Below are 12,052 nucleotides of genomic sequence, written 5' to 3'. Positions count from 1 at the left end.
GAGCAACTTGGTGCATTTTGTTTATTTTGTTTATTTTGTTTATTTTTAATATTTGTAATGATAGCTATAATTGAAACAAGTTGATATGTAACTTGGTTTCATAATAATAGCTAATATGCTTTCATAATGATAGCTATAATGCTTTCATCTTTTGCTTTCATAATGATAACTAATATGCTTTCATAATGATAGTTATAATGCTTTCATCTTTTTAATTATTAATTGGCAAGTTGCCAAATTTAGTGGAAATTGTTAGGTAAACATTCCATTTTTGTAATTCTTATATATTTTGTAATGGAAATGAAAGTGTGGACTTTCTCATTCGGCTATTTTTTAGCCTATCAATTTTTGCTTGCTGTTTTCATGAGCTTATGCTCTTTGTTGTTCATTGTTGCTGCTGTTTTTTTCTAACACAATTGATACACTTTTACCCCTTTCACAACCCATACTATATGAGCCAACGTGTAAAGAGTACTTGATGAGATTTTTCTTACTTTGTTGCATTGAGGAGATGAACTTATTCAATTCACCGAATTCTTCAAAACGTCCGGTAAAGTACTCCAACTTCTTCAATGGTTCCATCTCCTCTGCTTTTAGACTTGTTTTTTCATTGTCCACATCAAAACTCAAATGCTGAAGGTGAACAAGTTTTGGTAAAAGTCCAGCGGGTATCTCTTTCAGAGTGAACACTTCAAGATCAAGATATCTTAGCTTTATCAGCAAATCCATTCCTTCAGGGACTTCCTCAATTTTAGTCCAACAAAGATCCAACTTCTTCAATTCTTGAAACATCGAAAGACATGGCAGATCTCTTAATTCTCGACAGCCACGAAGCAACATTGTTGTGAATTTCTTTAGTTCAGAGATGGAATTTGGTAAACTTTTGACCTTTGTAGAGGACAAATTGAGAACACTAAGACAAGGCATGTTTGTGAAGAAAGAAATTGAGATCTTCTTTATAGGGTTCTCCTGCAATAACAAGGTTGTGAGCAGTTGACATTTTGTGGGCAGCACATCTATGGAAATTTCTGATATGTAGTTACACATAAGCGATGCTTTCTCAATATCCGGACTCCATTTCTCCTTTTTTGGTAACTCTTCTAATTGTAAGCCTGCTTGTACCATATATCGAGGATTCATTCTTGTGATCAACAATGCCATCTCTCTCACTGCATCATGCATCTTTATACCATGTAAACCAAATTGAGTGGTATTATTTTCCAACAAGCAGTTATCTTCCAACCTTTTCAAAATAGTAAGGCCTTCATCTTCCATTTCTTGTCTAGTGTCCATCTCGTCTATGAATATCTCAGCAATCCAACACTCGATTAGTTCAACCTTATGAATTTCATAATCTTCAGGATATAAAGCACAATACAAGAAGCAATCTTTTACTTTCTCATCTTTCAAGTGATCGAAACTAAATTTCAAGCGCTCGATTACCTCAGCTTCCACTCCTTCCACTTTCCCTATTCTTTCTTTCAAATCTTTGAGTGCATTTTTCAAAATACGAGGGTTATATTCTCCTTTCATGGTACCAGCTACCACGACAATTGTAAGAGGTAGACCCGCACATTCCTTGACAACAAGCTTCAGAGTTGGCATTATAGTTGGACTTTGAACTATGTTAGGTCCAACTTTATTCAAGAATAGTATCAATGCCTCGTCTTCTAAAAGGGGCTTCACTTTTATCACCTTACAACCCATATACTTACAGACATGCTCCGAACGGGTTGTCAATACCAACTTGCAGCCAGTGCTGCCACTCGGCTCGGGGATCCCAACTTCCTCTAGAGAGACTTTATCCCACACATCATCTAGGATTAGAACATGCTTTCCTGCGTTCTTCAGCATTTCTGACAAGATTGCTGCTCGTCTGAGCTTGTCCTCTTCTTTGTCTAAATATTCTTTCGCCTTCAACGCACTTGCAATATTATCTTGTACCTTCATTACATTGAACTCCTTTGATATGGTAACCCAGATTACTCTTTCGAATCTATGTTGTTTCAAAATATCATTGTGGATGTGCTTCATGATAGTGGTTTTACCCACACCGCCCATCCCCCAAACCCCAATCTTGCTCACCTCCTCCTGCATCAAACATGCCCAAATCTCATTTCTGACAGCTTCTTCTCCAACTAGTTCTGATGTTGGCAGCGGTAACCCAGCACTTAGACCATCTATGGCAAGACCTCCAGAGGCATTAGGAGAGTTATCAAGAAATTCCTCCATTTCTCGAGTCTTTTCATCAACCAGCTTCCCGTTGCAAGCACGACAGAGATATCTCCCGTTACTGACTTTGTTTTCAACAACTTGTGCTTCCCTAATTATCTCTTTCACAGCTTTCAACCAATTTTCAACTCCCTTCTTCGGTATCTTCCCCAGAGGACAAAGAAGCTCTGCTTTCAATTGCAGCTCTATATCTTCCATTTTGCAATTCAATTCATCTCTGATCCTCTTGAAGTTTCTCACATAATCGTTCAGCTTTCTGTGATATTGCAAATATTTACAAACAGGAGTTCCGAGACAATTTGTAATGCTGACAACAGGCTCTACGTACTCCATTGCTATGTCCCTGTAATGCAATCATATATAACAGTAGCAGAGAATGAAAATCTTTGAATGGATTGGATATTTTATGAAGTATTGATATGTCGGTGTAAGCATGAAAAGGAAAACATGAAAGCAAGTTTTAAGCAATGGCGTTTATTAGATGGAGCTATGGATGGGTGGCAGACAGGAACATGATGAAATTCTGGTCACCAGAATTAAGCTCTCGATGTATATAGAATGCTAGATTCAAGTGTGCAACAGTTCATTACAGAATATTAAGAGCTAAAATGTTAACCGTTTGAGATTTCAACATTATATTGCTTCTGGGTAGTTCTTTCTGTATTAATTTCAATCTAGAGTAGAATATGTCTGCTGATCATCTTGTCTTGAAATCTAAAACTGTTGATAATCAGTAGAGGAAATCATAGCTTCAGATCTTATTACCAGACTTAGTGGCTGAAAAGTGTCGAGAGAATAGAACTGAAAATGAAGCAGTGAAGTTCACTTCTTCCTTGACTATCTTACAAATCTAGCTCCGAAGAATAGCAGATAATCAGAAACAATCATTGCAAAGTCATGAATCAAGCAAAGAAAAGCATGTGATGGATTAAGCAAATGAAAGAAAATTACCTTGACAGGATGCTTGAAATGTTGTGATAAACGTTGGACATCAAAACAAAATCATTGAAGATGGCAATAAATAATATTTAATAATAATAGTTGGCAGGGTATAAGAATGCATAATTATAAGTTACAACTTGAAATTAAATATACAAGTAAAGGAGTTGAATTAGGTATAGTTATTCGCACCCCATTACTAAATGATTTGCATCGTTGAAGTTGTCAGTATTGAATATACAACTTGAAATTAAATATACAAGTCAATGAGTTGTATTAGCAATGAGTTTTAACATTAAAGAGGTAAAATGTTCAACAGTTTGGGATTTCAACATTATATTGCTTCTGGGTAGCTCTTTTGGTATTAATTTCTATCTAAAGTAGATTATGTCTGCTGATCATCCAGTCTTGAAATCTAAAACTGTTGATAATCAGCAGAGGAAATCATAGCTTCAGTCTTATTACCTGACTTAGTGGCTGAAAATCTCAAAATCTCAAAAAAAAATCATAGTTTTTGACGTCAAACTTGCAAATCTCAAACTTCAAAATAATACTTAAATTTAGGGAAACAACTGAAATTTGTTTTGTAAAAAATAACTTATCGTGCTTGATTCTCTTATGTCTTAAAGTTTAAATCAACCAATACACAAGTATCTACAAATTAATCCAAAACAATATCAATAAAAATCTCAAATCGATAAAAATTCATTCTAATGGAAGCATGAGAAAATTACTTAAGTACCACAAATAATTCAAGAATTTTCTAATAATTATATAAATAACCTCCCCACACTTAAAATGTACATTGTGCTCAATGTACAACCAGATATAAACACAAACTAAGTAGAATATCATAAGAGAGGGAGAAAATTGAAACTACCTTAATATATATAAAATTGCAAAACTGGAATTGTAGGCAATTGAAGGTGTAGTGCATAGTTTTGAGCAAACTAACAAGAAACTAAACACAAATACTGAAGAAGATTAAAAGGTTACAACTTTAGAAACAACCATAAAAATAAAATTATAATTCAAAAGATAATAAATGGAAAAAAAGTAAAATAAAAATAAAAATAAAACAATTAAAAAAAGAAGAAGCTAAAACAAAACAAATAAAACCAATGAAAATTTGTGAATGTATTGGATGAAGTATTGATTTTGCAAGTATTAAAACTATTTAAGATTTTGTGCCGCCACACTGTCACACAACACCCTTAGAGTTTATTTTCAACAGATAATCAAAATGAGAAATTTACATATCAAGTCTTTGAATATTTTTGGTCATCACATTTTAGTCTGGTGTTGCCAATATGTCAGACAACACCAGCAGAACATCGTAACAAATGACTTGATTTTGTAATTAATTTATTTTCCATATCATTTTCGTCATTAATTATTATTTTTGTATGATTTGGATAAAAAACCCTATGTTGAATAATATACATTTTTCTATTTTATAAATAATTTTGAGTTTTTTTATATAAAATTAGGGTCAAATTTTCATTTTACCAAAAAAAGGCTACACTATTAGTCACTAAACTATGGGTATTTTTGTTTTGGTCACTTAATTAAAAGAGTTACAATTTCATCACTAATGTTTTTGAAATTATTTTTTTGTCACTCAAATGTTAAGTGACACTTTTTTAATTGATATAATAACAATTTTAATCCTCAAATTTTATACTTTCAGTCAATTTGATCTTGATAATATATAAAGTGGTAAAAATTAATTTTTTTAAAAAATTTTAGAACATTATAAAATAAAAAATTAAATAAAAGTAGATAAAATATTCAAAAATAAATAAAGTGAGAGAAAATGAGAGATAATTGTTTTTAAGCCGTACAAAATTTATTTATATTATTTGTATCGAAATATCCAATACACGTTCTTTAGTAAAAAACTAGAAAAACATTAAGCAAAATTATTTTTTCTATGTTTCTTGACATAGCTTTTACGTTATAAAATTTTGTTTCTAAATATAATTTATTTTAATAATTTGAGTTTTGAAAAATAATTTAAATGTAATGAAAACTTGAATTAAGTTTGAAAAAGGAAATTTTGTTATATATCTTGTATTCTTTTGACTAAAAAAATGGCATTAGGATCAATTTCATAAGACTTGGTAATATGAGTTCTAGATGTTCTTCAAGGGCATGAAACTCAACTTGATAATATTACTAATTTGATTTTGAGAAACAATGAGGAAGCTTTTTTTGGTTTTATTTTGTTTTTAATTTGTTCTCGGATTTTATTGAATGGTAATTTGTTTTATTTCTCATACAATTTAGTTATTCAATGAACTGTTTATTCTTTTTAAGAACAAGAGATACCTTAGTGTGGTACTGGTTATTCTTTTTAAGGTTTTACAAAATTTTCTAATGACCTGTTTGAAACCATGATATGGGTCCAAAAAAATATATATTGGATTCCAGGTAATGGGTGCCTGATCTTTTGGGGATGACGCTCAAGGTTACACCATCTTTTCCTGATATTGTTTTTGTTTCAGGGGATGTCGCGCGTGTTGATGATCAGCTGGCGGTGGCAAGAGCATTTGGTGACAAGAGTTTAAAGAAACATCTTACTTCGGAGCCAGATGTGAGCATTGAAACAACCGACGATGATACCGACCTTAAAATATTGGCTAGTGATGGTTTATGGAAGGTAAGCCCTATCTAATCACATTTTTCTTTTATTGAACCTACATGTTGAACCTGAGATTTAATGGTCCGTTACCAAGAAGCTGTCGATGCTATCAAAGGCATTAAGGATGCTCGATCTGCAGCAAAGCACCTAACTAAGGAAGCTGTTAAGAGGAACAAGGATGACATTTCCATCATAATAACTAACTTTTTTTTTTGTACCGTTCTAATGTTGGATAGAATGTTATGCATATTTTGTGTCGTATCCTAAGCTTTCTACACATAGGCAAACTATAATGAAACTGTCTAATGAAGTAAGGAAACCAAAGTTGAATTTGTAGCATCGGAACATAATAATCTACCAAGCTTTCAATCGCTTTAGCGGTTCAGCTGATCAGATACCTAAAAAAAAAGAACGAAGGTTGATAAGCAAAAAAAAAAAACCCTCAAAAACACAATTAGGGACATTTTAATAAAATAATCTAATGTTAAAGGCTAAATTTATCATTAAATCTAATAATTAATGGAAAAGTATGGGACAGCAGGGTATAATAATGCATAATCATACGTTACAACTTGAAATAAAATATACAAGTCAATGAGTTGTATTAGGAATGAGTTGTATTAGGGTGTGAAATTGCAAAGTCATGAATCAAGCAAAGAAAAGCATGTGATGGATTAAGCAAATGAAAGAAAATTAGCTTGACAGGATGCTTGAAATTTGGGGATAGACCTTGGACATCAAAACAAAATCATTGAAGTTGGCAATAAATAATATTTAATAATAATAATAGTTGGGACGGCAGGGTATAAGAATGCATAATTATAAGTTACAACTTGAAATTAAATATACAAGTAAAGGAGTTGCATTAGGTATAGTTATTCGCACCCCATTACTAAATTTTTTGCATTGTTGAAGTTGTCAGTATTCAATATACAACTTGAAATTAAATATACAAGTGAATGAGTTGTATTAGGGTGTGACATTAAATATGAAACTTACTATCTGGTTTTATATTATGTGTAAATTGTACTTGATTTCATCTATATGTTTAGCTATAACTAGAATTTAGTGAATTTATCACTAAAATGGACTGAATTGAAAAACTATGTGAATATTGGCTATTATGAACAAGTATAAGGTGCAAAATGTAACTTTGTTTTGTTTTGTTTTAATTTGTTATTGCATTTTATTAAATCATAATTTTCTTTATTTTTCATACAGTTTAGTTATTCAACAACTTCAAGATTTTATTTTTCCAGAAATCTTATCTACATTTTTCTATTTTATAAATATTTTGAGTTTTTTAAATAATTTTTTATACACAATCAGAGTCAAATTGATAGAAAATATAAAAACTGATGACTAGAATTATTATTATACCACCTGAAACAAGTGCCACTTAACAGTCGGGTGACAAAAAGAAAATAATTTCGAAAATATTAGTGATCAAATTGTAACATTTTTAATTAAGTGACCAAAATGAAAACTTAACCATAGTTGAATTTTACCCTAAATTCTTTTAAAAATTTTAGTTTAGAATTGTTTTATCTATACTATGTATTAAACATTTTACTGAGTTTGTGTCACTCATCATTCGGGTCCCAACTCAATAAGAAAATTACCAAAAATACTATTTTATTTGCAAAGTAAGATATATGCGTGTGATAAGATTTCTAGTGTTATTAAAACCTTTTAAAAAAAATTGTAATTATTAGACTCCTTGATATACTCTTAAAAATAATCTAAAATTTTTTCAAGCCTAACCCATTTTTAGCCAAGCTCAGTCAACCTAGAAAAGTCCATTTGAGAGTTCAAAAAATAATACAATGTTAAAAAATATTTTTATACTCTTAATTAAATTTAAATTTTAAAAATATTTTTTATTATTTAAATTGAATTGGAGTTGGAACAACTTGTGACATAAAAACCTTGTCTAAGCCCAACTCAACCATGGAAGAAGAAACACATATTGTTTTTACAATTTGGGTTTTGAAAAATAATTTAAATGTAATTAAAATTTGAACTGAGTTTGAAAAAACTTTTGTGGTATATTTTGTATTCTTTTGACCAAAAAAATGACAGTCGGGTCGATTTTATAAGTCTCTATAATATCAGTCCTAGACGTTCTTCAAGAGCATGAAAATGAACTTTTTAATTTCATTTTGTTTCTAATTTGTTATTGGATTCTATTGAATGATACTTTTCTTTATTTCTCATACATTTTAGTTCTTCGACAACATATTCAAGATTTTATTTTTCTAGAATTTTATATACATTGTTCTATTTTATAAATGATTTTAATTTTTTTATATAAAAGCATGGTCAAATTGATAAATATATATATAAATTGAGAACAAAAATTGTAACGCCACAAACCTGATTTATACGTTATGACCGAATCTGGACGAATTACATTAACTTGTTTAAAAACCTAGAAAATAAATTTAAAATTGTGTGTTTTGACAATATTAATTCTGGCGAATCGCTTTTTAGTTTTTAAGAAAACAATCATTAAAACAATTTATTTTGTTATAGAAAAACACTTAAGTGATTATTTTATTTTGTAGTGGAAATTTTAGAGTAGTAAAATTTGAAAACCATGACTTAATTTGTAAAACATAAAATCTTGTAGTTTTAAGTAATAATTACTAAATCCAACTAAGCAAAGCAAAATCCGGAAAAAGATTTACAACCCCCCCAAAAAAATCAGACTGTCCAGAATAATTTAAAAACATGAACCATCATACTTAAATAATTGAGAACTCAATCTGATCTTCTGCACGTCGTTTGGTCCTAAATATGTTGATTAATTGAGAAGTTAGAAACACTAAGTGAGCTTATAGGCTCTGTAACACCCCAAACCCGGCCTAGACGTTATGGGCAAATCTGGAGATGTTATTACAATTTATTTGAAAATCTAGAATCCGTTCAACTTATAAAACAATGCTAGCTCTTATTAAGTAAAATTCGAGTTTATTTGGGGAAAATATCCTTCTTAACCTTTTCGATAAAATTTTCAATTATTTACTCATAAAACACTTATGTTTGCAGTGAAAATTCTTAATTGAGTCCAAATTTGAAAACACGATTTTTTGCCATATAATTTAACATTTTGTAGATTGAATTTAAACCAGCCAAAAATGTTTAAATAAATAAATAAAACGAAAATAAACCTAAACTTAAAAACAGTTCAAAACCAAAACAGAATAAACAAGATTAAAATCACAAATATAACAAGAAGTAATTAATCGAGCTCCAGTCGCACCGACCCACCTAAGTCTAAGGATTACTTAAGAATAAGAGAAACTGAGAGTGAGCTTACAAGCTCAATGTGTAACTTATAAGAGTAAAAATATCAGATATAATTTTCAAACATGCTTTAGGAAGTCCATCAGACATATATCATATACAGAAACATAATCAGAACATATTAAATGTAGATTACAATCCCACTCCGATCCGCTACACACCATCTCCGACTATCCCTACACACCATATAGGGTATTAAATACCCATCAAACCCTACACACTGCTTAGTGCCGGTATGAAACTTTTCAAAATATTCGCAGCCTAGTTGCCAGATCATTAGGTGATTCATCGCCAAATGCAAAAATATATGTGGTTGAGCCACCAAATATGGAAAATGAATTAAACTCCCACACTTCCTCCTAAACACAAATCTCATCCTAATGCACATGCAGAATTAACAAATGTCAACACATTGCAAAGATCAAACTTGAAACCATCAATCACTTGAAAGATTAACCCAACACCACATTTATATAAAACAAATAACCAACACTTACTCGAAGGAATAACAGAGATTCAATAGCATACCAATAGAATAACATAAAAGAAAATAGTAGAGTAAAGAAGAGAAAGGAAGGCAGCAAAACTACTAAAGCAAAAAGAAAATAGAAATCATTAGATGGAAAAAAAAGGGAAAAGAAAACGTGAACAATGTGGCAAGAAGTGGACGACAGAATGAGGCAAATTTTGGGGAAATTTTGTAGGAAAGTGGAAAACTTCCCCACTCAATTTGATTAGTTATCCTTATAAAAAAAATCTCAGAGTTTAAAAACAAAAATAATTCCAATTTACACACATAAGAACTCTAAGTAAACTAAAGCCTTACCACTAAACGAGCAAACTCATTCTTATAATCAATTGAACAAAAATAATATATAAGCTAGATGTTTAGAGATGGAAGTTAGGACAATACAATGAAAATTTAAGGGGAAAGATTTGAACACAAAACCTTAAACACACATCTAAAGCACTTAACCACTTAACTAAATCAATTTACTTAACATAATTTTCACAATCTTAACTCAAAAATAGGATGTGACCACTCTTGGTTTCACTAACCCAATTTCTACTAACCTGATTTTTGGAATGTGACAAAAATTGTTATCATACCAGCTAAAGTAAGTGCCACTTAACAGTCGGGTGACCAAAAATTTTTTTCTAGAAACATTAGTGACCAAATTGTATCTTATTTTAGTTTAGTGACCAAAATGAAAATTGACCCTTTGTTGAGTGACGAATGGTGCATTTTACCCTAAATTCTTTTAAAAACTTTAGTTTAATTTTTTTATGTTACTAGAAGATTTCAAACAATAAAATTTTAATTTAAAATTTTTAATTATTAGACTCCTTGATATTATTATTCTCTTAAAAATAATCTAAAAATTTTCAAGTCCAAACCCGTTTTTGACCCAACTCGATCTACCTAAAAAGCTCGTTTCAATGTTCAAAAAAATAAAAGTATATTTTTATAATTAAATTTAAATTTTAAAAATAATTTTTTATTATTTAAATTAAATTTGAGTTGGACCGACATGAATTATAAAAAACTTTATCTATATAGACCCGACTCTGGTCAAGGCACTACACCAAAACAGGTTTTTAGCGGCATTTTTTAAGCCTTTAGCGGCGCTTTTTAGCGCCACTAAAAGTATTTGCGGCGCTTCATGACAACGCCACAAACATTTGCGGCGTTTATTTTTAAAAGCGCCGCTAAAGAACATGTTCTTTTTAACTTAAAATTTGACTTAAAATTTTTAATTTAAAATTTGAAGCCTTTTTATTATAAAATTTAAAGTTTATTTTTAAAAAATTATAAAATAAAAGTTAGTGTTGAATGTGATAAAGGACCATTATAATATTTAATTTTGACATCATATCAAAATAAGTTTATAATTAATTGTTATATGTATTATATAAATTATTTTTTAAAATAAATATTTTAGAAGGCTATTCTGAGACATATATATATACATGTATATTAAGATAAAATCATGTTAATTTTTAAGGAAGAATAAGAAAATGTTTATTTATAGGGGAAATAAATCTTTATAGTTATTTTAGTATAATTTTAATATTTCATGATTGATTCTTTTACCGATGCCACCTTTCAAGGTAGATTGACAATTTTTTGAAAAGTTGTCATTTCCAAAGAGGAATCTGATTAGCATTATTTTGGTAGACTTGAATTTCATATGGTCTATGTGTCCTTCGCTCTAACTATTCAAAACAGCTCAATATCCAATCCTATATTTATTTAAGCAACCTTTCCTTTCATTCATTTCACTTGAAACTCAAAACGAAATTACTTTCTTGAGATTCTCTTTATAGCAATGCCTTCCAATTCCTCCTTAAAATTATCTCTCAAACTATTAACTTCAAAGAAATTCTTATAATGGCAATCAAAACATTTTTTTCCAGTTTATGCACAATTTTACAATTAACAAAAATGATGATAAATTTCTTTGATTCTAACATTGAGTTATCTTCAATGCACCTAATACATTCCATGACTGTAAATTTGTACGTCATATTATCTCTATCATACAAAAGTAGGGGTTTACTGTCTTGAATTTTGGAATCACCATGTTGATATTGGTTTATGTCTTGTTTGCAACATATCTTCCCTCTTTGACGCTAGAGAATTTAGCAAAGTCAAATTTGCACCCTTTAGCTGTCAACTTGCTTGATAGGAATATATATATATATATATATATATTTATCATATCTTTGGAAAACATATGTGAGTCATCTTTGATGGCTCTTTGATCACAAATTATTTATAAAAGACAAAATAGTAGGATTGATTAGTTGTCTCTCAAATCACCATTTCAAAATATATAATCATTTTATTATAGTTCATATAGACCATATCAAATGTTCTCAATTTATTTTGCTACTCTTTCTATATTATTTAAATTTTAATCATAT

General features: G+C 29.9%; 1 protein-coding gene across 1 annotated transcript in view; it reads right to left on the bottom strand.

Annotated features, from left to right (window-relative positions):
* Positions 1–369: 369 nt before the first annotated feature.
* LOC107902228 (disease resistance protein At4g27190) overlaps positions 370–12,052 on the bottom strand; it is a 29,475-nt gene continuing 17,792 nt past the window's right edge. The window contains exon 2 of the mRNA XM_016828443.2: positions 370–2,085. Coding sequence (XP_016683932.1) covers positions 370–2,085 — 1,716 coding nt within the window. The remainder of the gene's footprint in view (positions 2,086–12,052) is intronic.

The sequence above is a fragment of the Gossypium hirsutum genome, chromosome D05, assembly GCF_007990345.1.
Source record: "Gossypium hirsutum isolate 1008001.06 chromosome D05, Gossypium_hirsutum_v2.1, whole genome shotgun sequence".
NCBI lineage: Eukaryota > Viridiplantae > Streptophyta > Magnoliopsida > Malvales > Malvaceae > Gossypium > Gossypium hirsutum.
Note: the sequence above shows the minus strand (reverse complement) of the source record. Positions and strands in the feature narration are given on the sequence as shown.